At 37.1% G+C, this 26655-nt stretch overlaps 2 protein-coding genes across 2 annotated transcripts; one reads left to right on the top strand and one right to left on the bottom strand.

Moving 5' to 3' along the window:
• The first annotated feature begins 69 nt into the window (after positions 1-69).
• On the top strand, positions 70-3976 carry si:dkey-56f14.7 (engulfment and cell motility protein 1). The gene is made up of 4 exons (XM_053623082.1): positions 70-154; positions 553-635; positions 2854-2931; positions 3598-3976. The coding sequence occupies exons 1-4, from the start codon at positions 70-72 to the stop codon at positions 3808-3810; spliced, it is 459 nt and encodes a 152-aa protein (XP_053479057.1). The 3' UTR covers positions 3811-3976.
• A 3295-nt stretch (positions 3977-7271) lies between these two features.
• LOC128606680 (serum paraoxonase/arylesterase 2-like) lies at positions 7272-17364 on the bottom strand. The gene is made up of 9 exons (XM_053623020.1): positions 16337-17364; positions 15994-16064; positions 13249-13304; positions 11291-11453; positions 11079-11205; positions 10764-10964; positions 10595-10676; positions 10343-10471; positions 7272-8917 (listed from the first exon to the last, which is right to left on the bottom strand). Exons 1-9 carry the CDS (start codon positions 16411-16413, stop codon positions 8756-8758), a joined length of 1068 nt encoding a protein of 355 aa, XP_053478995.1. The 5' UTR covers positions 16414-17364; the 3' UTR covers positions 7272-8755.
• Positions 17365-26655: the final 9291 nt, after the last annotated feature.

The following is a 26655-nucleotide window of genomic DNA, read 5'->3' as shown; positions in this document are numbered from 1 at the left end:
CTTTCTTTATCTCTATTTCAGATAAGTTTTTGTATTGTCGACTGTCTCCAAATCACAAAGTACTACACTATGGGGATGTGGAGGATTTGTCACAGGGACAAATCCCCCATGAAGCTCTACAAGAGAAATGTGAGCCTCTTTGAGTGCACTGTTTGTGTATTTAAATAATAACGTCTTGTATTTTTCATTACGTTTCATTACGTTCATTCCCTGCAATGTGAGACACTTTACAGTATCCAAAAAAAACAAAAACAAATGTAGGCTGTACACTTTTAGAAGAATGCCTTATCTTTTGTACCTTATATATGTTTTCTTCACCTGGAAAAGTGGATATACCTAATAATAATACATAATTGGGCTGTAATTACTTTTTGGAATAAAGCTTTAAAGGTACTCTACATGCAGCTTTCTAGATAAGGAAATGTACAAAAGGTGTACCCTTAAGGGGTCCGCACCAACAACAAGGACATTACCTTTTAGTAACCTTAGTTTAGTACCCTTTTTTCTGAGAGTGTGTGCTAACAGACTCTTTCTCCTCATGTCTGTCTTCAGTAACAGTAGCAGATATCAAGACAGTGATAACTGGGAAAGATTGCCCTCATGTGAAGGAGAAAGGAGCGCTAAAGCAAAATAAGGTAAGTTTTCACATTGAAAAGGCCATTCATTTAAGAAGATGCTTTTAATGAAGGGTGCCAGATGTACAACCCCAATTCCAAAAACGTTGGGACGCTGTGTAAAATGTAAATAAGAATAGAATGCAATGATTTGCGAATCTCATAAACCCACATGTTATTCACAATAGAACATATCAAATGTTCAAACTAAGTAAAATGTACCATTTTGAGAAAAAAAGAAGGTCATTTTGAATTTGATGGCTGCAACATGTCTCAAAAAAGTTGGGACGGAGGCAACAAAAGGCTGGAAAAGTAAGTGTTACTAAAAAGAAACAGCTGGAGGTTAATTAGCAACAGGTCAGTAAAATGATTGGGTATAAAAAGAGTATCTTAGAGAGGCAGAGTCTTTCAGAAGTAAAGATGGGCAGAGGTTCACCAATCCAAAGACCATCCGGCTCAATGCTCATCAAGACTCAACGCTCAGTTCAAAAGCCTGCATCTCTGATGGTATGGGGGTGCATTAGTGCCTATGGAATGGGCAGCTTGCACATCTGGAAAGGCACCATCAATGCTGAAAGGTATATACAGGTTTTAGAGCAACATATGCTTCCATCCGGATTCCATCCCATCTTTACTTCTGAGAGACTCTAAGATCCTCTTTTTATACCCGATCATGCTACTGTCCTGTTGCCAATTAACTTAATTAGTTGCAAAATGTTCCTCCAGCCGTTTCTTTTTAGTAGCACGTACTTTTCCAGCCTTTTGTTGCCTCCGTCCGAACTTTTTTGAGATGTTCAAAAATTCAAAATTACCTTATTTCTTCCTTAAAATGGTACATTTCCTCAGTTTAAACATTTGATATGTTTTCTATGTTCTATTGTAAATAACAAATGGATTTATGAGATTTGCAAATCACTGCATTCTGTTTTTTTTTACGTTTACATTTACACAGCGTCCCAACTTTTTTGGAATTGGGGTTGTGAGACACGAATGATGGAGGAAAAATGTAACATACTTGAACACATTTCCACATCACTCTCTGTATATGCCTGTGTATACAGCATGCTTATGAGATGCTCTTTCGCTATTTTCAGCTCTCTGTGAGCATTTCTTGTTATAGAGTTTTGTGGGCATCACTAAATGCAAATCAGCTGTGCTATGAATATGGTGTCGATTTATTGGTGATTCCCATTTCTCAGCATACTCGTGTGAGTATGAAGAAAATCAGTGATAAATAAACATTTGTAAATCCAGCAGCAATTTTTAGTACGGTTTGCCTACAAAAACATTTCAACTTTATTATAAGATAAATGAGGCCTGATGTCAAAAGGAATGTCTGCCTCATACACCTTTAGGGTAGATAGGAACTTGCTAATGTTTATTAGTCCAGGAAAAAGGTAAACATTCTAGGAATCATACAATGCACAGGGTCCAGCCAATAAGTTGAACACCATTCAAAGAATAAATTACACCTAATGACATACAAGGGACTGCTGGATCACAGAGCTCAGTTGGCAATTCAGTGCAAGGGGCAAGACTCAGAAAAGTGTCAAATCCCGCCATCTATTTGGGACAGAACATATGCTTCAGAGAGACCAAAAACTAGCAAAAGTAGCAGTGGGCAGCAAGGCCTTGAGCTGGCCATCTTTGGGAGAGATCTAGGACTCTGTGGCTTAGTTGCTGAATCACATTACTAACTTATTACTAGCGTACTATATCCAAAGCTAGTAATGATAACAATGTGACAATGAAAAAGACTCAAGGCTCATGAGCACCACAGGGCCCAGTAACATTCCCACAGAGGTAGAAAGGAACGAGAGGAGGCTATCCACAGCTTTGGAGAATAGGATACCTGTAGCTCTGACTGTGATCACAAGCTATTAAGCTGATAGTTCAATAGCTATAGTTACTAGGTTACCAGGAGCCTGGCATTGGACCAGACAGTCATCACAGTCATGATCATGTCACCTCTTTAGCTGATTTGTTAATTTCTTAATTTGTTTCAGTACCCTCATTCATTTAGTCGAAAGTCTAACTTTGCAGCATACCTTAAGATACCCTCAGAAGTTAATTTGCTGTCCCAGGAAGTGGCATTGGAGGACAAATGCAAAAGCAACAGGGCTGCCATCTGGCATGGTGCTGTCCCATCAGAAAAAAAGTGCTAATAGGCACAGCAGGGTATGATTAGAGGTCAGACACAGTGGTCTAATGTGAATTCATTATTGCTCTTCTGCTCTAGGAGGTGCCTGAGCTTGCTTTCTCCATTTTATATGAATCTGACGAATATTTGAACTTCATTGCTCCAGACAAGTATGAGGTAAAACTTTTAGTTTAGTTTGTATAGATTTGGGATTTCACTTACTCTTAATCTCACAGTAGTGGTCCAGGTTTACAATTCCCGCTATTGTAATTACACTATATGGCCAAAGGATTGTGGAACATAATTTTATAGGATTTCCCTTCACTGGAACTAAGAGGCCCAAACATGTTCCAGTATGACAGTGCCTCTGTGCACAAAGCAAGCTCCATGAAGATATGGTTTGCCAAGGTTGGTATGGAAAAACTGGAGTGGCCTACACAAAGCCCTGACCTCAACCCCACTGATCACCTTTGGGGTGAACCAGAACGCTGACTGCACCCCAGTCCTCTTTGTCTGAAATCAGTACCTGACCTCACTAATGCTCCAAAATCTAGTGAAAAGCCTTCCCAGAAGATTTGAGGCTCTTATAGCAACAAAGGGGGTACAAAATCTGTGATGGGATTTTCAAAAATCATATATGGGTGTTGTGGTCAGGTATGTACAAACTTTTGGCCATACAGTGTACATACCTTTCCAATTAGTTTCACTGTAGTTAAGGAATACCTAATGTTTAAAAGCAACTTTATGCAACATGTAGTCCACTGTGTCTTGAAATACTGTATGTTAATTTTCAAACATGGCTTGTTATGTCTCATCTTTGACATTCTTTTCATTGCTCATCAGTACTGCATCTGGACAGATGGCTTGAATGCTCTATTGGGAAAAGAGATGACAAGTGAACTCACCAAGTCAGATATGGACACGCTGGTTACCATGGAGATAAAGCTCCGCCTCTTAGACCTTGAGAATGTCCAGATTCCTGATGTTCCTCCTCCTTTACCCAAAGAACCCAAAGATTATGACTTTGTTTATGATTACAGCCAACACCACACTTGAGACACACTGCGTCACAGCTATTGGACTATAATGTATTTACTCTTGATTCGCAACTGATCTACAGTGCAGGCTAGGACAAATTAAAGTGTCTCAGTTTCCTGGAAAATCGAAAGGATAGTTTAATCAAAAGGTTTGGAAGAGGCTTTGGCTGGAATACCATCACTAATTCACAAACCTCATACTGACTGTCCTGCTTTCCAATACTGTTTGTAATACTGATTCATCCATTTCCCCCATTGTAAGGGCTGTAACAATACTTTATCAGCCTGAGTGATGTTTTAAATGAGCCCTCTAGGGCCGAGGGTATTGAGTAAATTTAACTATAGACTTCAAGAGCAGAACTTGCCAGATAGCTATTCCTAAGCGGTTCAAGCTCAGGCACCACTAATATGTCACTGTTGAGCCCTTGAGCAAGGCCCTGTAATGTATATGTGACAAAAAGGCTTCTAAAAAAATCCATATGCAATAAATACCTGAGATAGATATATATATATGACATTTGTTTTATTTTCCAATTGGATTTTATGCAACCAACATTTCCATTTAAATATAACAGGTGTCGATAGAGTTACTTTATTCCTCAATGTGGTTAAGTTAATATTACGGTATATTGTTTGGGGGAAAAAGAAGAAGAAAAAAACTGTGTGTTCTGACTGAAAAATTTGCTCTACACTATACACTTTTTTGCCACTTGTGTTAAGTATGCGATATACAGTATAACTTGAGTCAGGACACAATGTTGAATAGATGTTGTGCCAAAACTGTATTGAAATGCAAGGTGTGACATCATTGCCAATAATATTTCTTTGCAGAGTATTAAGTACCAATTTTGTTGACCACTCCAAAATCATCTGATGCAGCTGTTTTTAATATTCATGTTGTAATTAAACTTAATATATATACATACATACAAATGTCTGTTATCTCCTTTCATAATATGTTAGCTAGTATAGGATATACATTATTTTAACTAAAAGTTAGCTCAGGATTGTGTGGAGTTTCTGGCATGGTGCCCTGTGAGGGACTTATGTCCCATTCAGAGTGCGTCCCTGAAAAAGGATAACCTCCAGATCAACTGCAACTCTGAGCAGCATAAAGCACATACTGAAGATGAATGAATGAATATAGAATTTGTATTTATTAGATTAGCTAATACTTACCTGTGAATGACTAAGACTCCTGGACTATTCATAACTGATTAGTATATTCTATTGTATAAAATAGAAATAGGGTACTGTGTAATTTGCTACTATGCAATATTGATGGAGAATTTTGTCATGCTAGTTGCTCTGATGGTAATGCCATAGACAGTTTTTTTTCCCCTTGACACCTACTGTGTCCAGAATCACACTCTTCTACTCTGAATAGTATGTTAAAATGGTATTCCTGGAAGATTTAATCATTCATAAACCTTAATAATCAAATTAGATTAGCACAGTTCTGGCTATAGTTGCAATCAAAAATATTCAACCCCTACTGCAAATCAGGTTTATTGTCAGAATTTACAGAATTTCAGCTGTTTGCAATGAACAAATCAAACAAAAGCAATTGAAATAGTTCAACACAACGAATGCTTCAAGTGGCTTCCCCAAATTCAACTGAAAATGCAACTTATAATGATTTCTCCAGTCTCAAAATTATTCAACCCCTTCGTGACAAGCATCTTTAGTACTTGGTAGAGCACCGTTTTGCTGTTATGACCTGCTGCAAACGAGATGCAAAGCCAGACACCAGATTCTGCAGCGGTCCTGAGGAATCTTAGTCCATTCCTCATGAGCAATGGCCTCCAGTTCAGTAATATTCTTGGGTTTGCGTGCTGGAACCGCCTTCTTCACATCCCACCAGAGATTTTCTATGGGGTTCAAGTCAGGTGACTGTGATGGCCCTGTAGAATCTTCCAGGACTTCTTCTGCAACCAAGCCTTGGTGGAATTTGAGGTATGCTTGGGATCATTGTCCTGTTAGAAGGTCCAGTGACGCCCAAGCTTCAGCTTCCTCACAGATGGCATGATTCTTTCTCCTAGGATTTCCTGATACTTCACTGAATCCATCTTGCCTTCCACACGCTGCAGGTTTCCAGTGCCAGATGATGCTTTTGGATCAGTAATGGTGTACATCATGGAGTTCTGGCATTGAAACCTTCTGCGTTTAGTACGCACCATACTGTGCTCACTGAAACCTCAGTGCCTTTTGTCACCATGTCTTGCTGCAGGTCTTTTGCAGTCAATCGAGGGTTTTTCACAACCTGCCTTCTCAGAAATCTGGTTATAGGCATTGATAGCTTCCTTTTTCTGCCCAGTCCATGTATTTTATGTATTTCGTGCCCCTAGCCGGTTCAGATATCAAGGGCTTCATTAGATGCATCAGGTGTGCTTGAGACAACACCTGTTTTGCATATTTGTGCCGTTGTAGGGGATTCTATTCAGGGGGTTGAATCATTTTGAAACTGGAGAAATCATTATAAATTGCATTTTCAGTTGAATTTGGGGAAACCACTTTAAGCATTCGTTGTGTTGAACTATTTCAATTGCTTTTGTTTGATTTGTTCATTGCAAACAGCTGAAATGGGGTTGAATAATTTTGACTGCAACTGTATATTAAGAGGCACGTATTCTGTGGCATACACTGAACTTTGAGAAGATGCTGAATGCATGTACTACTTGAAATAAAGCATCAAACACAATCATATACTCCAACCATTCCAAAAACTCTGCAAAGCAATTTCTGATGTGCCATACTAAACTATTACATCAAATGGATGTATCTGATGTTACTGGTGTGATAGGTGAATTTAGATATCTTACACAATGTAAACAACAGTTGGGTTTGTAGGACGCACTAACCATCAGGCTTGGGGAGTAATGGAATACATGTAACTGCGTTACGTAATCAGGATACAAAAAAACTGGTAACTGTAATCCGTTACAATTACGTCAAAAAACAGAGTAATCAGATTCCAGGTACATTCTGTAAAAATGGGAACACTATCAGGATTACAATTTTTTTCATTAAAAACAAAGAAATGAATCTTTTGACATAACACAATATAGACAGCTGCTTGGTTATAGTTCTGGTTCGCCAGTTGTGACTCACGAGCAACAAATTTATTTATTTTATTAAAACAAATCCAAACACTGAAAATGTTTTTAAGCTCTAAAATGAGCTCTAAATTAAAGTATTTTCGATCATATTGCTTTTCTCTTAACTTTATTTACAAATGTGTTCTTAAAGTAATCCAAAAAATAATCACATTACATTTCTTTCATACTGTGATACTTGGATTACGTTACGGATTAAATTTTTGATGAAGTAATTTGTAACTGTAACGGAATATATTTATAAAGTAACCCTCCCGACCCATCTAACCATAATGTTGCAGTGGTTCCCATTTAGTGGTTTCCATTTAGTACCATTTCTGTGTTCTGAAGTACATCTCTCACCATCTCTCATCAAAGAGGCAAATGGTCATGACTGTTTATTTAAACATAGCACTGTGGAACATATCTGAACCTCTTAAAAGAGTTCATAGTACAAAGAAAAAAAAATCACAGTGTCAGCTGTAAAGTCACACAAACAAAACGCAGTGACTACAATCAATATTCCTGACTGTATATTCAACACAATCAATATTCTGAAATGTTACTCTAATGCTACAATCAGCATGTCTTATAACTTGGTAGGAAAGTACATTCTAGAATTACCCACACTACTGAACCTGTACAGAAGCTGTGTTCCTCACATAATCTCAATCGGCAAAGCCTTTGTACCATCACTGTATTTAAGCTCAATTTTACTTAATATTTTATATCTCTTTTAGCACCTTCACATTACTTAGACGAACCTGGCAATAGCTCAAAATGAAAAGTATACAAAATATTCATTAGAAATGAATTTAGAAATCTCAGTGCCTTTGTGCATCTATTTAGCTGTGTATTTGTATGTTACATTGAGTTTTTTGAGGAATAAATAGTTTTATTTTTACTTTATTTTGAAATAACTAATATTTTTATTACTCAATTCATTTTTAATTAATAAATGTATAACACAATACTATTTTAAAATGACCCTTTTTCTTTCATTCATTCATTCATTCATTCATCTACATTAAGTGCATTCAGGGTTGTCTTGGATCCAGAGTCTATCCAGGGAACACTGGATAGAAAGCAAGTTGAGCCAATATGAACTGTCGAGTTAATATTAATGCTTTGCTTTTTTAAACTTGCAATATTGTAATACTTCAATAATTCTATCCAAAATCTTTTACATGCTGCAACATTCTTGGTATTTTGCTATTTATTTATAATATATATTTATTTAGAATTGTTTACATTGTCAAGTTATTCACACAATTATACCACAGTTTTCTTCGAACTGTGCAGTGTGTGTAATTAGTAGTGCTTTGTCAAGAAATGTGTAGTGATGTGCACTGATACTGTAGTTGTGAACACTGCTCTTTAATACTATATGCATTTATGCATTTATGTATGTATATAGACTATACTGTACTGTATATAGCAACAGGCCTACTGAAAATATATACATGAATGGCATGACAAAACCTGAATTTCTTGTAGGAAACGTCTGTGAGAATTCAGTAGAGATTATACCCGATACTGTGATATCACATTTCTTGATATAGGAAACACCCACAAATGGGTGACAAATCGAAGGAAAAAAAAAAATGATAAGAGCGATCTCTTCCAGGATGACAATGCCCCCCAACCCAACTGCACACTTGTTAGACAGCAACGTGTTAGACAGCCTCCAACGCCACCAAAACACCAACTGAGAGAATATCTTTGGGAAGAACGATGTCCATCCCTCCAGTAAAGTTCCAGAGACATATTGAAGTTGTTCCTTTATTTATTTTTTCCTTTAATTTGTTTCCTTTCATCTGTAAGGCACTTTAGTCATGCAGAGCAGTGTTTGATGTTTAAGTGGATGTTCTACTCAAGGTCACACATCAGGGCTTTGTGGAAAACGCTTCCTATAAGGAGCTTCCCATTGTACGGTGTAGCCACTGAAGATCCTAGGAGCACGCTGCCATTATCAGCGTACACCTGAGTCACCACTGGTTCTTCAGAGTGGATATTCTGTATACGAATGACCTAAAATAGACAGACAAATACTCATATATAAATACACAAATCCTAGCATTTACATGATATTTATATGAAAAACAGTGGCATTATCAGGATCAAAGTATACTGTCAAAAATTGGTATTTGATATTTTTAAAAAAATAATAATTATATATTATATATATATAAATAAAAGTTCTATTTCATTATTAAGTTTGGATCTCATTACATGATTAAAAATCCAATGTATAAGCTAATAATTCAATACTAAAGGTGTTTCAACACAATATGACGCAATCACATGTGATTCACGAATATATATATATATAAAATATAGACAGTTTCACTCATTTTATGTTTTTTAAATACACAAAATATTTTAATGTCTTTGGGCCTCATTTATCAATCTGGATACAAACAAAGTTATTTGTAAATTGTGCATAAATACATTATACACAAGAAATTTGGTATTCATTAAAGTCAAGTTAGCTCTTAAAAATGTTTGCATTCTACAAGAGCTCATGAGTTGTTTTTTATTTTTATTTGAACATATACGGAGACTCAATTTAAACCGCGACTGATCAGCTTCAAATCACGCAACTGACAAGGAGTTACTGCAATATTTTTTTTTTTACACTTATTACTGCGTCAACTTCATTTATTTTAATTAAACAAAGACACCTGTGAAACACATTGATTGCACGTTAATGGTATAATTTAAGAATGATTAAATATCAAAATAAAATTATTTTTTTTAAAAATCGCAGTGGAAAACTTCATCAGTACTAAGTGATGGATAAGTGATCAACCTGGTATGTCTCAATCTGCATTGTGCCGTATACTCTACTCCCTACAGTCCCTGCATGTCATCATCCTTATGACCCTCACTTGACATTTAAAACAATTAAACATAGCAGTTCTCCTGTGTGACGTGCTTGGTTTACATGCTCATTTGGGTACAACATAGATATCTTTCTTCATGTCAAACCATTTTCTTTTCACATCACTTAATTTACAGCTACTTCACCTTTTCTGTAATCCGTCTCCGGATTGTAAGCTTTTCAGGTGCTGTTACAATGCTAAATAAAAATTTCTTAAATGGTGTAGTTGTGAGTCAAATCAACTTCCACTTGTGAGTCTGAGAAATTTTCTTCTTTTGTATTTTTTATTTTTTATTTTGTGCTTTCAGCGCACTTTACCTTATATGGACTTTTGTAGGTGTCACTAAATGCAAATGAGCAGTGGCATGCACGCACATCGTACTTTACGGTTGACTGGCATTTATCATCATATGTATGGCATCAGTATGAGGACAATCAGCTTTTGTATATCTGGAGGAAATTTTCTGGCAGATTTATAAAAAAAAAATACATTTCTAAATTTTTTAAAAATGTATAAATGAGGCCCTTTGTTGAATGTTCCCACACACACACACACACACACACACACACACCTCTGAGCCAGGTGGATTATTTGGATCATTTAGAATAAATCTGACTCCATTTGGGTGGCAACCCATCCACAAGTCTCCAGTTTTACTCTCCACTTCGATATTATCACAGAGGGAGCCTACATCAACTTCCTGTACAACATGGAATATAACAATAGCGCCAAACAGAAAATTTAAATAAGAGATATTAATACATGTGAAAATAACTGGATCTGTATATCCCCTTCATGCATATTCATCACACTTTATGCATACCTTCACACGGGATAGTGTGTTGTCTTTCTGGATGTTCAGCACAACAATTGTGTGATTCATTAAATCTGACACATACAAATGCCTGGCACAAGGGGGGAAAAAAAAGTGCTAAATCGTTTGTGTTGGGAAAATACTTTTTTTTTTTAAAAAACATTTCTCAAAGACTTACTTTTTGTCAGGGGAGATGTTGATGCCATTGGCACTGAAAAGTCCTCCTGCTGCAACATGAACTGCTTCAGGACTGTAATACACCACATCACACCAGAACAGAGAGAGCAGCATTTCCAGAGGCTTCAGGTACTCGGTGGTGAAGTAGTGATCATTAGTGGCGTAGAAATTCTCCACTCCAACAGCTACAATGTCATTCACACTACACCAATGCAATTTTACAAGAAAAGATGTATGAGAACTCAGGAATGAATTTCTGCCCAAAAATATGCATAGCATATACTGAAATACAAGGCTGTGTTTAGGATGGACATACTTATGCAGCAACTCGTGCTTTATAGTCTTCACATGCACTAGAGTGTTTTCCTCTTTGACGTACTGAAATATCTCAACCTGGCTGTTTTTATGTGGATGATTCACCACAAATAAATATCGAGAGCCATCTGCAACAGGAATTCATTATAGTGCTTTTGATATAGTAGACAGTATTGAGGAATTCGGAAATAAATATGCTGAAATTCTAAATACCTTCTTCATCAGTATATACACTGATTCCATGTGGGCCAAAAGAAGCTGCATCAAAGTCTCCTTTGATATGGAGTTCTGTAAGATCTCCTCCAGAGGGCAGGTTCAGCACATAGATCTTTCCAGGCGCGTCTGAATAACGAGGCATACCTGGGTACTTCAGACCCTATGGTTGTGGAATTTGAACATATTATAGCTAATTAAAATTAAATTAAAGTGCATGTGAACAAAAAAAAATAAAAATAAAAAAATAATCAACAATAACCAATACAAATCCAACACATTACATGTATAAATAAAATATATATTCATATATACAACCCCAATTCCGAAAAAACTGGGACAGTACGGGAAAGGCTAATAAAATAAAGAGGAGTGATTTGTAAATGTACTTTGACTTGTATTTAAACAAAGACAATGTATTTGATGTTTTATCTAATCAACTGCATAGGTTTTTTTTTTTTTTTTTAAGATAAATGTTTATTTTGAAACATTTTGATGCATGCACCACTTTCCAAAAAAGTTGGGACAGGAGCAATTTAGGACCAATAGCGATGTGACAAGTTGAAATAAGAAGGTGATGTGAAACAGGTGAGGCAATCGTCTAATCATAGTATATAAGGAGCCTCCAAAAAAAGCCTACTCCTTCAAGAGCAAGGATGGGTCGAGGCTCGCCAATCTGCCAACGGATGCATCAGCGAATAAACCAACACTTTGAGAACAACATTCCCCAAAGACAAATCGGTAGGATTTTGGGCATTTCACCTTCTGCAGTGCACAATATAATTAAAAGATTCAAGGAATCCAGTCAAATCTCGGTACGTACAGGGCAAGGCCAAAAACCACTTCTGAATGTGCGTGATCTTTGATTCCTCAGACGTCACTGTCTTAAAACAGTCATGAGTCTGTAATGGATATCCTGACATGGGCTCGGGAATACTTTGGTAAACCTTTGTCGTTCAACACCATTCGCCGCTGCATTCACAGATGCAAGTTAAGGCTTTACTGTGCAAAGCAGAAGCCACACATCAACCCTGTTCAGAAGCGCAGCTGACTTCTCTGGGCTCGGTCTCATCTGAGATGGACAGTAGCACAGTGGAATCGTGTTTTGTGGTCCGACGAGTCAACATTTCAAATAATTTTTAGAGAAAACAACTGTCATGTTCTCTGGGCCAAAGAGGAAAAGGACCATCCAAGCTGTTATCAGCATCAGGTCCAAAAGCCAGTGTCTATCATGGTATGGGGGTGTGTCAGTGCCCATGGCAGCATGGGTAACTTGCACATCTGTGAGGTCCGCATTAATGCAGAAAGATATGTACACATTTTGGAGCAACATATGCTGAAATCCAGAGCAGGACAACGCCAAACCACATTCTGCCTGGATTACAAGTGCACGGGTGCGTAAGCGGAGGGTACAGGTACTAGCATGGCCTGCCTGCAGTCCTGACCTGTCTCCGACTGAGGATGTGTGGTGCGTTATGAAGTGCAAAATAAGGCAACAGTTGTGCAGCTGAAGAAATGCATAATGGACGAATGGGGGACAATTTTGCGTGCTAAACTTAACCAACTATTGTCTTCAGCGCCCAAACGCTTAATAAGTGTTATTAAAAGAAAAGGTGATGTTACACAGTGGTAAACAGTCGACCGTCCCAAAGTTTTTGGAGTGTGTTGCAGTCATAAGATTTGAAATGTGTGTATATTTTCAAAAATAAATTAAATTCACAAAGTAAAACATCAAACGTGTTAATAATGTGCTTTCAATATAGTACAGGGTGAACTAAAATTTTCAAATGACTTTTTGTTTATTTGGGTTTTTTTTTTTTTGCATTTTCCACACTGTCCCAACTTTTTCGGAATTGAGATTGTATATTATAGTTTATTTGCCACAATTAACTCATTTCAGTAACCATGTTACCAAAATTGTTTAAAGATATAATGTGTGTGAAATAAGAGGAACATACAGCGCTTATGATGGCCAGTCCATCTTCAAGTATAGTGATGTCCTCTGCTCCCATCTCTTCATATAGGAAGAAAACCATACTATTTATCACATTTATAACATAATGTTGCTGTATTCTCAAATCCGATCGGTCAAAAGGTCTTGATACATTTCTTTTTTTTTTTAATAACAGCAGTTTTGACAGTAGATCCAACTGCAATGCAAATCACAGATTTCTATTAATTATTCTGGATTTTTTTTTGCAACAAGTGTATTTGTTGATATAATGAGGTTTTCTGTGAGGAGATCATTTTTGGAACGACTCTTCGGTGTCAGAGCTATGTAACAGTCAGTGGTAGACTGTTCAACACAGGTAAGACATAGGGCTTTGTGGTTTATCTGTAACAGCACAAGCTGTGTTGTTTGTCTTACTAAATTCAAAGGGGGGGGTGGAGGAGCAGCTTAGGTCACAGACTTTCCTGTACTAGTGACCAGAAGGCTACGATTTCAAATCCTAGGACTGTCAAGAGAGACACTGGTGGCCAAATTGCTCTTAACTCCAAATTGCTCAGTTATGTGTCTGGATTGGATTCTGCCTCACTTGTAAATTGGTTAGGATAAAAGTTATCTCATTACTGCCGACATATTGTTAAAATCTTTGGATTCATTCATATATTTTATTCTGATAAACACTGGTATATAGTGTTGCCACATTTTGTGGAAATATTAGGCTGGTTTCCATTTTATCCTATTTGGTGTCAGTGCATTTTAATTGCTCAACTTAAATCAAACGTTTGAGGTAGCCCTCCACAAGCTTCTCACAACACTTTTCCAGAATCTTTCCTCGTTCCTCCTGACAGAACTGGTGTAACTCATTCAGGTTTCTAGGCCTCCTTGCTCCGCTTTTTCAGTTCAGTCCACTCATTTTGTATTGGGCTCAAGTCAGGGCTTTGTGATGGCCTGTTAAGCCATGCTGTTACTACTTTGGAGGCATGCTTAGGATCATTGTCCTTCTTGAAGACCCAGTTGCGACCAAGATTTAACTATCTGGCTGATGTCTTGAGGTGCTGCTTGAGTATTTCTAGATATACCCCTTTCCATGATGCCATCTATTATTTGAACTGCACTAGTCTCTTTCCCAGCAAAACACCCCCCACAACATCATGCTGCCACCCCATGCTTCACAGCTGGGATAATGATTTCGGATAAAAACTTCACCCCTTTTCTTCCATACGTAGTGCTGATCATTAAGACCAAACACTTTGTTTTTTGTTTCTTCTGACCAGAGAATACTCCTTCAAAAGATTGGTGATCACCTGCATACTTCAGGTAATGCCAGTCTTAGAGTACAGGCTTCTTCTTTGAACAACAGCCTTTCAGGCCAGGGCAATGTAGGACTCTCTCAATGAAGGTCCAGAATTTTTGCCTGCCTTGGCTGAGTTGCTTGAATTTTCCCCATGGTATCAAGGGCAAAAAGGCACTTGCTCTAAAATACAGCCACAAGTTCACTCGCAATTAACTCCTAATTATGACAAATGGCCAATCAGAAGCTTCTAAAGTCATTCCTTCAATTTCTGGAATCTTCCAGACTGTTTAAAGATATAGTCAACTTGGTGAATGGAAAGCTTTGACCCACTGGAATTCTGATATAGTATATTACAGCTGGGAAAAAAATCTGTCTCTAATCGACTGTTTTAAAATTACGTCTGACTTAAACAAAACAAAAGCCCTAACTGACCTGCCAAAAGAAATTTATGGTAATTCAAACATATGTGGAAACGTGAAACACTGAATATCTTCACACTAGGTGTATGTAAATATTTGGCCACAACTGTACACTACAGGACTGGTGAATGCTCAATTCTGATTGGTCAGAATTTTCCATAAAAACGGCACTGACAGTAGTGCAGACTAAAACTCAAATCACATGTTAATATTATTCATTATTAATTCTAATATATTATTTTCTCTATAATAAGAACTCATTCACAGGCACTTGTCTGGTGGGTAATCTACATCAGCTAAGTTATTTAAGAAGTAAAACTGTATTATCATTGATATAATATGTAAGTTTTCTGTATGGAGATGTTTATTTAACATTTAAGACAATAATCCCTAGTGCCAGTGCTTTGTAATGGTCAGAAAGATTTACACCACAGTTATTAACTTCAAGAGAGAGAGAAAAAGGAGGCTTGTGAGGGGGAAAATTGTTTTTTAGCTTTTATAACATAACATACTCCACTTTGGAGTGGAGTCCAAACTCTTCAAAGATGGTAAACTTTTCCAGCCTGATGAGTATCAACAACTCTTTTTCTTTTCTGAAGTCGTCAGAAATCTCCATTGTTTGCGCCATGATACACTTCCACAAACATGCGTTGTGAAGATAGCTACCTGTTCTTTAAATAAAACAGGGTGCTCGCTTGCACCCGATTGTTAATACCATTGATTCAAAACACTAATTTCACCTTCAAATTAACTGCTAATCTGAGAGGTTCACATACTTTTGCCACTCATGTCATATTGGATCATTTTCCTTGATAAATAAACATTCATGTATAATATTTTTGTCTCATTTGTTTAATTGGGTTCTCTTTGTCTACTTTTAAGACTTGTGTGAAAATCTGCTGATGCTTTAGGTCATATTTATGCGGGTCAGTTTTAACTATGACTGATGGAAACCACATTCGGTCCACATTCTTGGGTCTAGCTTGCTTCAGAGGAATTATTTCCTATAAATCGGAGATGTTTTAGACATTTTAACACTTACCTATTCCTTTTATCAGTTCACAATTAGGGAGGTGGTTCTGGGTGAGTTCTCTATAAGACAATGTTATATTTCTGCAGGAAACAAACATTGGATCCATATGTTAAAATTACAGTTAAATAACTGATGCAAGCCTAACACTGTCATTCTGGTTCTTGACTGTTTATCAAAAATGGCTTCACCTGTGAACTACCTTAATTATAATACAGCACAGCCTACAACAACATAGAGCTGACATACACTCCATATCAGATCAGCACGAGCATTTGTAACCGTTCATTACTATTGCACTGTTGTTATTTAACAAAGTGAAATTAACATATGGTGAGTTGAAAAGTGGACCAACCTTAGCGCAAAAAATCGTTCTCCAATAAGTACTGCTACAGCTGCAACCAAAACCGAGAGTACAATTAACTTCCCCATATTAGTTTTTTACTTGTCTGGATTGTTTATCTTGCTACTTCTGAAATGGCTGTTGAAGACTTTAATCATTCGATTCTTTCGAACGAACCGTTTAAGTGAGCGAACTGTTTCGATTCGTTTGATTCACCCCCCAGATCTGTTATGTTCTACAGGCTATAAAGTAAACACGCTAGAAAGAAAAGGCATCCGTTTCGACCACAGTTTCATGCCGTACTTTATGTAATGAAATTAGAGGCATTTAAGACCACTTTCCCAATTCACAGTCCAGGTTTATTTCTAAAGAAAGTGCTGCTGAGCTGAAAAGATGTCCCTAGATGGCGATATTTTCTGGTATTATAAAAGCAAAGTCTTGCACGTGAGGCTCTGTACAAAATAGAGAAGTCTTACCGGGTTTTAGGTATTTGAATTAACTGCGAATTATTAAATAGTCTCTTAAATTCAACACTGCATAATCTTGAAGTAAATGTAAATGTAGCGTTTTATACTATTATACCAAATAGCAGCCTTTTTTATTATTATTATTATTTTTTTATTATTATTTTTTTTTTTTTTAGAGAGAGAGAATAGATTCATCCAACTCGCTTAAAAGAGTCCTTCGGAGAGAACCGATTCGTTCGCGATTCATAACTACTTCAGCGTGACCTTATCTAAATTCGGGGAAAGCCAAAGGTCAAGAGAACATCTGATGTGTTTTGTCCAATTGGATTTTCGGGTTTAAAATGAAATGATATTACACATTAGTGTAAAGAAAAACAAGGCAAAACATTAGGTTCCATAGAAAAAGATTCCTCTTTGAATTAAATGTTGTCTTAGTTCCTTTAAGTGAGACTTGGAATCCTCCCTGAAGGGAACAGTGAAACCTTTTCAAAGATCTCCACAACGGACGATTGATCTATATTTCCTAAGAGGGTAGATCTGCAGACTTTCTCAATTCTGAGGATCCTTTGCACGCAGAGTTTGATGTTTTCCTTGCTGTCTACACCTCTGATCTGTTCATCTAATGACCAAGCCTTTCATGAATTTAGACCCTATTATAAAGGACTAAACGTACAGTTACAGTCTATACAATTTTATTTGGGACACCATTTTTGAAGACAGGGATTTATGGTACATGTATTGCACAAACCTTGACCTCTGCTCCCCATATGTTTACTTTTTAATGTTACAATATACAAATGTTTGTGAACACCTGACCAATCACACCCACACCCACACCCACATATGGGACGAGGAGACCTGGGGCACAGTTGATATTCCAGTTCATCCCAAAAGTGATCGGTGAGATTGAGGTCAGGGTTCTGTCCAGGTCACTCGAGTTCTTCCACTCCAACCTTGGCAATCCACATCTTGCTTTGTGCACAGGGGGATTGTCATGCTGGAACAGGTTTGGGCCAATTAGTTCCAATGAAGGGAAATTGTAATGCTACAGCATACAAAGTTATTCTAGATAAATTTGTAATTCAAACAGTGTGGCAACAGTTTGGGGAAGAACCACATATGGTTGGAAAGGTCAGTAGTCTACATACTTTTGGCCATATAGTGTACACTCACCAGTCACTTTAATAGGAACACCCGTACACCTGCTCATTTATGCCGTTATCTAATCAGGCACTCATGTGGCAGCATCACAATGCCTACAATCATGTACAGGTGATTTTTTTTCTAATTTAATAAAGTTACTAATAAAGTTGATGGTGTGTGTATATTTGGATTGTTAGTTGCACTTCCAGGGTTGGGGGTTCAATTCCCTCCTCCCCTATCCACTGCCTTGTGCCCCGAGTCCCCTGGGATAGGCTCCAGGCTTCACGCAACCCTGTGTAGAATTAAGTGGTATAGAAAATGGATGGATGGATGATACATTTATGAAATCCTCAAGGTGTTGACTATCTGCAAGGAACACATTTTATATTCTAAACAAGCATAACTGAACACCATTTTTAATGACATGGTTGGTAATTTGTGACAGCATGTTTGGTAATTTGAGACACGTCTTTGGTTTCTTTGGTTTAAGCGTTTATTTTTATCCCTAATGACATGTTTACAACAGTATTTATTTGCAGCATGCTTATTCGTGGCATCAGTAATCATGGCAGTAACAGGAGAAATCTTCTTCAAATTCATCATAAACATATGCTAATATATTATGAACAAAGTAAACTAACTAGATGTAATTTGATGCATATTAAGATGTTTGCCTAAGAAATATTGCTTATTCAATAACAACAATTACAGTGGTTAGAAAAACTTCAATAATTTCCAAATTCATAACCAGTGTTTTCTAAAAGTAATGAACAGATGATCAGAACAGATGAAAACATTCATCTCTAAATCCATCCCTTCATGTATCTATTATATTGCTTAATATTTATATATAATATCTATCATTTATTGAGGATGACAGTTTTATAACCTTATTAATAAATTACCCAAAGCATATGTCATTTTCTCTTGCCCCAAGATTGTTAGGGTCACCTTCCTGTTCATTGCTGACCCCTTATATGATCTAATATTATTAATGGTTATTTCTGTCGAGCCCTTCCACCGCAATAGTGTAGTGACAAGTTTTAATTTTGACTTATCAGACAAAAAATAAATACTGATAAGTTAAACTGTCCCAATTTATGTGATGTCCCAACATACCCAAATTCACTCTATCTTGATTTATCCAATCAAGACAAAACCTGTATAGTCATCACTCCTATTCTGTGAGCTTTAGATCATTAGTATAAACTGGAGAAATCATTATAAGTTGCATTTTCAGTTGAATTTGGAGAAACCACTTGAAGCATGGGTTGTGTTGAACTATTTCAGTTGCTTTTGTTTGATTTGTTCATTGCAAACAGCTGAAAGTCTGTAAATGTTGACAATAAACCTGATTTACAATGAGGGTTGAATAATTTTGATTGCAACTATATGTCCATTGTTGGACTTGTCTGGGATTGAGACATTTTCTCTAAGGCTCATTGGCATTTGTAAGAGTTATTGGCATTTTTATTGCTATTTGTCTAAGACTTATTGGCATTGGCATATGATCTTGGCCTTAACTGAAACTTTGTGTTTATGATGTGAATTAGAATTAAGCCAACTATTTGAAGTAAAGGCATGGCCTCAAAACATTTTTTTTTTTATTGGTTTTTGGTCTTGATCTTGGCATCGCTCACTTTTATTTGGACATCTAGACTTGGCCTCGACCCTCTTATGATTTGGTCTTGAGTCAATCTCAGCTAGTCCTGGTCTTGACAATGGAGGTCTTCACTACAGTAACATGTATCATGAAAACTAGACAGAACACATTGATTGTGGCAGTGTACTTAGATAGCCTTACAAATATAACTAGTTATTGATGCTAACAAATAGCTTCCTAGCTAATAGCCTAATTGGTAATTGGCACATACTTAGCAAATTGTATTTTTTATTGTATTGTAGACAATTTTTTCAGTCTTGTACTGGTAAACTAGCCTACTGCTTATACCAATTTCTCTGTTAAATCTGCTTACACCAATTTCTCTGATATAATCTGTATGTCAGTGGAGCCCAGTGTAGAGACTGAACCTTTGGAGTTCAAAAAAGAACTTGAAAGTGCAAATATGAACTTCTAACTATGAAAAAGGTTCAACATGGAATTTACAGGTTCTATAACAATCCCTTGGTTATTTGGCATATGTCATCAGTTCTTTGTAGAACCTTTGTTGTGGCAAAAGGGTTCATATAACCTGGCCTGTTGTCAAGGTTCATTAATGAACCTTTTCTAAGATGGACAGTAAAGATTTTACTACTATAAGTTGAGGCCTGTGCTTTGCTTTTAGCCCTACATATTGAACATGCACAAAAAAAAGAACATTTAAATTTTTACATATTCAAAATCACTAGAATCCTTAATGACTGATTACCCCATAATTGTTCATATGTTAAACCTGTCACAAATCCAAAACTACAGCATTTTCTGTTGGATTCTGTGTCTATTTTTTTTTTCAATGAACAAGCAGTCATTGCTGCTAACAAACCACAGAATGTTAGATTCCACCTTCAGACCTCAAGCCCTTATTCAGCTAAATGAAAAAAGGCATGTTGAATGGGAAAAATGTGACAATAAATGATTTTAATTTAATCCGGTTGGCAAAATACTTTTTTTCTAGACAGATTTTTGACTTTTTTTCTTGTGGATATCTACAAATCACTGGGACTGCCATTTATTTATTCAGATAAAGCACGCTATTACATTATTTTAAACATTTCTATGATCTTATGATTTATGATCTATGATATAAATGAATGCGGCCTACCAATAGTACAAGCCTGCAACTGGAGTTGTAGCTAAGGCTAATTAGCAACAAGATGCCTGCCTTCTCCATGGACGACTTCCAGAAACCTGTACAAAAAATTACAGTTCTGGAAACCGAAATGCACAGGTTAGACGACTTCCAGAATCTTCCACAGAAAATTGCAGTGCTGGAAACCAAAATAAACAGGTTAGAAGTGAATGTGGATGTGAATGGACTATGTGGGAATGACACTACTATTCCATGGACCCAGAATAATGGACAAGAACATATTAACTCACGACTAATTACCACCAACAAGAAGCAGGAGAACTATGTACAGGGTGATAAATTTAACAGTGGTAGTCATCCCTGAAACTCTCTTGGTGGAAAGCCTAAGGGTATTTCATTTACCTGTGAAATGGGAGGACGAGCAAAAAGCAGTGCCCAGCGCCCTGAGATATGTGATGGGACTGGCTGGTCTGCGTTATCATCTAGACAGAGCGCCTCTTCAACCCCTGTCCTTAATAGGAGACAACCGTGGACAGCTACTAAATGGAAACTTAGCAATAAACCTTCCCAACAACCGCCTGTGCAACTGGAGAACAGATTTGCACCACTGCTACAAGACCCCGGATGTTCGTCTGTTGACCTGGATAACATCTCATCCTCACACAGCAAGGTAAGGACTGAGAGCAAATCAGAGAGTAAAAGGCTACAGGGAAAGCGAATAGCTGGGCCTCAAACTCTGATTGTGGGTGACTTTGCTGTAAATGATGTAAGAAGCATGCGGGATAAGAAATCAAAATACTCTGCTTCCCGAAGGATATGGTCTCTGACTTGGCAAAAAGAATCTTGCATATCTTGACTACACATCCAACTGTAAAAAGCATCATTCTGCACATAGGGACAAATGACATTGTGAAGCAGCAGTCTGAAATATTAAAAAAGGACTTTAGTGATCTGTTGAACACAGTGAGCTCTCTGAAGGTTAAGGTGTTTATTAGTGGCCCTGTACCACCCGTTCGGAGAGGAAGTGAGAGATTCAGCAGATTGGTGGCACTGAACACATGGCTCTCAGATGCATGTAGTGTCCATTCAGTACATTTTATTAACAATTTTTACCTTTTCTGGGAACGCAGACATCTTTTTAAGGCAGATTCAATCTGCCTTAACAAGTCAGGAGTAAAACTGTTCAGCTCCAACCTATCTCACTTCCTGCGCCATTCATCTGTTCTCTCTGCCAAGGACAAGAGACAAGGGGAATACACAACACAATGCACCAGGAATGTTGAAGGAGAGCCACCTCACCCCCCGCCTGAAGAAAGTTCTGACCATGGGACAGATCAGGGCCAAGAGGAAGAGTCTCCACACCCCTCACTAACAACCACCATTGAGGATTTACCTTCTTCACCTCCCCGAACCCCATTTAAGTCACCCCTATCTTCAGACACCCTCTCTCCCTCCTCCCCCCTCCTGGAGTTCACTGACTACATGAAAGATCTGGTTACTGCTGGGACTAAACTTACCCCCCGCCCTACACCCATTTTCTTTCCCCTAAACTAAGAGAAAACTGAAGTTATTGTGTTTAGAGCTAAGAAGAAGCGATTATAGGTCAGCGCTCAGCTTCAGTCAATATTGTTAAAGACCACTGACCAAGTTAGAAATCTTGGTGTAGTCATGGACTCGGACTTCATTTTCAACAGCCATATTAAGACAGTTACAAAGTCAGCCTACTACCACCTAAAAAATATTCGAAGGGTTAGAGGACTAATGTCTCAGCAAGACTTAGAAAAAGTTGTCCATGCATTTGTCTTCAGTCGACTCGACTACTGTAATGGTGTCTTTACAGGTCTAAATAAGAAATCAATTAGACAGTTGCAGTTGATTCAGAATGCTGCTGCTCGGGTCCTCACTGGGATTAGAATGGTAGATCATATAACTCCAGTCTTGAGGTCGTTGCACTGGCTTCCTGTCCGTCAAAGAATTGATTTTAAAATACTGCTGTTAGTTTATAAAGCACTGAATGGTTTGGGTCCAATATATATGTGTGATCTACTGGTACATTATGAACCATCCAGACCTCTGAGGTCATCTGGAACAGGTCTGCTCTCTGTTCCCAGAGTCAAAACAAAACGTGGAGAAGCAGCATTTAGTGAAAACAAACTCCCAGAAAACTGCAGATCTGCCAAAACTCTCAGTTCTTTTAAATCAAGACTGAAGACTTTTATTTTTGCTGCTGCTTTTAATTAAATCATCATGGTATTTTAATTAATATATTATGCTGCACTGTAACCTTTTTAATCTGTTTTAACCTGTTTTTATTTTTTTATTACTTTATTTATTTTTATATATTTTTTATGAACTCTTTTTAATGTCTTTTATTTTTAAATGTTGCTTTATGTTTTATGTAAAGCACTTTGAATTACCCTGTTGTTGAAAATGTGCTATACAAATAAATTTGCCTTGCCTTGCCTTGCCTTGCCTTACATGACCAAGTGCTGCACATAAAGTCAAAAGTCAAATTTATTTATATACCACACTTAAAACAACACGAGTGCTGACCAAAGTGCTGCAAATCATGCATAATAAGAAATGCATTAACATAGAGCATAAAATATAATTAATATAAAAATTTAAACAAATAATTAATGTAAGATAACAAACCAGATATAACTAAGACCAGAGAATAAGCAGCTAGAGAGGGCAGGTTATAGATTAGAGAAGAAGAGCGAAAGCAGAGGAGATGAAATATATATGGGGGCGAGACCATGCAAGGCTTAAAAAACAAACAAACAAAAGGATGTTGAAATCAATTCTGTATTTCACCAGTAAGCAGTGGAGTGAGGCTAAGTTGGGTGTTATGTGCTCTTTCTTTTTGGTCCCAGTCAAAAAGCGAGAGCACAAATTGCAAGCATGAGAGTGTAGGATATATAGGACACAAGGACACAAGGCCATATAGATTACACACTGACACATGGTTTTTGTTTTTTCATTATTAAAGGGTGTGGAACCACCATCATGTCATTCTGTAACACTCCTTTAACTGTGAAACATCTCCACTTGGACTGTTCTGCATTTTTCAGCCATAATAACAACATATGAACACCTATAGAAGATGACTACCACACACTTCTGTTAGAATGGATAATTGCATTTAGGAGGGTTTATAAAATGCCTAACCTTCTTGTAAAAAAAAAAAAAACACTACTATGAATAAATATACACTCACTTAAATAGGAACACATGTACCCCTGTTCATTCATGCAATTATCCGATCAGCCGATCATTTGGCAGCAGCACGACGCATAAAATCATGCAGCTACAGGTCAGTTAACGTTCATATCAAATATCAGAATGGGGTGTTGTTGGTTGTTATTTCAGTATTTCAGAAACTGCTGATTTCCGATTTTTGTGACATTTTTCCATCTTCAGCTGTCCAGTTTTGGTTTGCCTCTGCCCATTACCCTGTTATTTTTGAAAAAAATTATCACTTTGAGTAGCAGTGCTAGCTTCCTGAAGGTACTGAAGGTTTCTCACTGTGTTTGAGAGACACTGGAATATATCATGTATTTCCTTGTCCTTTTGTTCATCATTAGTCATTAAGACATTTAACAACAACTAGGAGACATTATGGGAGTCGAAACTTTTAAACCCGCATACAACTATACTGTAGGGTCATCAAAATGTAAACGTAGTGCCATGTGATATTCCTATCTAGATCTAGATCACTGACTATCACAACACACCACAAGAAGTGGAAACACAGTCTGTGTCCAAACATAAGGCTTTTTTTTTTTTTTATGGCATCGTACACTAGATTGGCAGGACTTATTCTTTGGTATCCCTCACTTCAAGATAGTTAATCCACATTTTCACACAAAGGTAGTGTGACTGCATGATTCAGCAACCCTCAAGCTCTGGAGTAAAGGTTTCACTGTAGTTGGAGGAGCTACTCTAATTCTCAGCTGAGGTGTGGCTTTCTGTCTATGCAAAAATACCTTGCCATACTGGTCATGCAAGGTACACAGTCTTGCGTAACATCCCTGTGTGAAAGGGGTGAAACAGTGTAGTATATTATTGCACCAAGATGCTGTAATGTGGTCAGTCTATCTCTCTATCTATCTATCTAACTGTATGTCTGTCTGTCTGTAATTTACAAAATGCATGTTGGATTAAAAAAAAAATAGCTGTGTAAGCAGTGATTCTACATATCTATCACCCTGCAAGCCATATATACTCACCACTACTGAAAAGATCTGCTTGAAATAGGTTAAAGATTGCACATGTGAGAGCAGGACATGTGACAATGTGAAAAAAATAGACTAATTTTTCCCCTCTGGAACTGAAGTGGAGGAGAGCAGAAATAGCTTCTCGTCTATGAAGCAAGCTCTGTGTCCTGTGTGCTCCAGTTTTGCCAGTGTTTTTTTTTTTTTACCACCTCCACAATGGCATAAGAGTGTTAAGATGCTTGTAAACTGGTAAATATGAAACCAGCACATACACTACATAAGGCAAGTGCAATAATGAAGGCGAGGAACTACAGGTAGAAATGATGTTTCTGGTCATGTCAATCGTGTCAGTTTGTCAGATTTTTTAATAAATCACGTCTTAGACTGTAGTGATTTAAAAAAATGTCAAAACTAAAGAGAAATTTATTTATTTATTTATTTATTTCACTGTTTTCTATCCATTCACAACCATTGCATTGTCTGAAAATTAGCAACTTTGAAGATGCCCCACCCGCTCAGGACAATCACATCATGTCATATATCCCTCAAACATAAAACCACATTGGGTTTAAAAACCTGTATTCAGAAACAAACAGCTTGGTTTCTAATGTTGATAATTGGGTTCATTACAACATCATCTTTATGTACCTTTATTTAATTATTTCCAGGTCTATCACATCATCTTATGACTCGGTAGTCTACTCACTTCAGAACAAATAAGTTGCAAATCAGAGAAAACGATTTCTGCATTGATTTGGTGAGCTACTAAAGACTAAAACGAATCATCCTCTTTGCAAATGTGAAGGAATGAGAAGGTGCTTTGATGCACTGAAAGCTATTAATATTGTTCCTGCCTTAGTACTTACTGTCAATTCACTATAGTAAATTCACTCACTGTGATTTGAAACCAGGCAGATTAAAGGCCTACTGTATGAATAAGTAAGTATAATTTGTACTATAAGTAAGTATAATAGTACTAATTTGTGAGTGACTAACACATACATTCCTTACATAGTGCCACATCGAGGGTTGCCATTCATCCTCTTTTCAACCTGTCAGTCCAGTTTTTTCCCCTGGTGTCATCCTGATTTATGGAAAAGCTCTTGCAATATAATTCCATAATGGTTCATAATATTATGCACCACTGTCATGTTGTCCTCTAATTTTGCTGCTTGGATAATGGTGCACAAATTGCTGTTAAAGGATTCCTGAAAGTTGGGGGGTGATGCAGCACTCTGAGTCATCCTGAGTCAATGTTGATGGGAGCGGTCTCTTCCAGGATATCCTTTTCCATAGAGCATGAGCGTCACGAAATTGCGTAAAAAGTATGAAAATGATGTAGCTCATATGCTATGACCTTCACAGTCATCAGATATTTAACCAAATTTAACAACTATAAAAGATAGATATATAGAAGATTAACTATACATATATATATATATATATATATATATATATATATATATATATATGTATATATATATATATATATAGAGAGAGAGAGAGAGAGAGAGAGAGAGAGAAGATTGATGTGTTAGACAGTAGTCTCCACCACTATCATCAAAACACCAGTTGAGAGAAAAATCTTTTAAAAGAAGGATGTTCATCCGTCCAATACGGCTCCAGGGACAGGACAATATCAAAATTGTTTTTGTCGCTGGCTGCAGGTGTGGAGGACGTGTTACATGTGTCTATCTTCATTAAAAAAAAAAAATTTAAACAACAATTCCCCACCCCTATACAGACATTCA

The sequence above is a fragment of the Ictalurus furcatus genome, chromosome 1 (genome assembly GCF_023375685.1).
Source record: "Ictalurus furcatus strain D&B chromosome 1, Billie_1.0, whole genome shotgun sequence".
In the NCBI taxonomy this organism is placed as follows: domain Eukaryota; kingdom Metazoa; phylum Chordata; class Actinopteri; order Siluriformes; family Ictaluridae; genus Ictalurus; species Ictalurus furcatus.
This window is presented reverse-complemented; position numbering and strand designations above follow the sequence as displayed.

What these genes read in the sequence shown, in the direction of transcription:
- si:dkey-56f14.7 (XM_053623082.1), top strand. Translation starts at nt 70, where the DNA reads ATGGGGATGTGGAGGATTTGTCACAGGGACAAATCCCCCATGAAGCTC. An exon ending in CCTCTTTGAGTGCACTGTTT is followed by an intron (nt 155 to 552) that starts GTGTATTTAAAT and finishes GTCTGTCTTCAG; the next exon opens with TAACAGTAGCAGATATCAAG. An exon ending in GAGCGCTAAAGCAAAATAAG is followed by an intron (nt 636 to 2,853) that starts GTAAGTTTTCAC and finishes CTTCTGCTCTAG; the next exon opens with GAGGTGCCTGAGCTTGCTTT.
- LOC128606680 (XM_053623020.1), bottom strand. Translation starts at nt 16,413, where the DNA reads ATGGGGAAGTTAATTGTACTCTCGGTTTTGGTTGCAGCTGTAGCAGTA. An exon ending in TGAACTGATAAAAGGAATAG is followed by an intron (nt 13,305 to 15,993) that starts GTAAGTGTTAAA and finishes TCCTATATGAAG; the next exon opens with AGATGGGAGCAGAGGACATC. An exon ending in AAGCACGAGTTGCTGCATAA is followed by an intron (nt 10,965 to 11,078) that starts GTATGTCCATCC and finishes GCATTGGTGTAG; the next exon opens with TGTGAATGACATTGTAGCTG.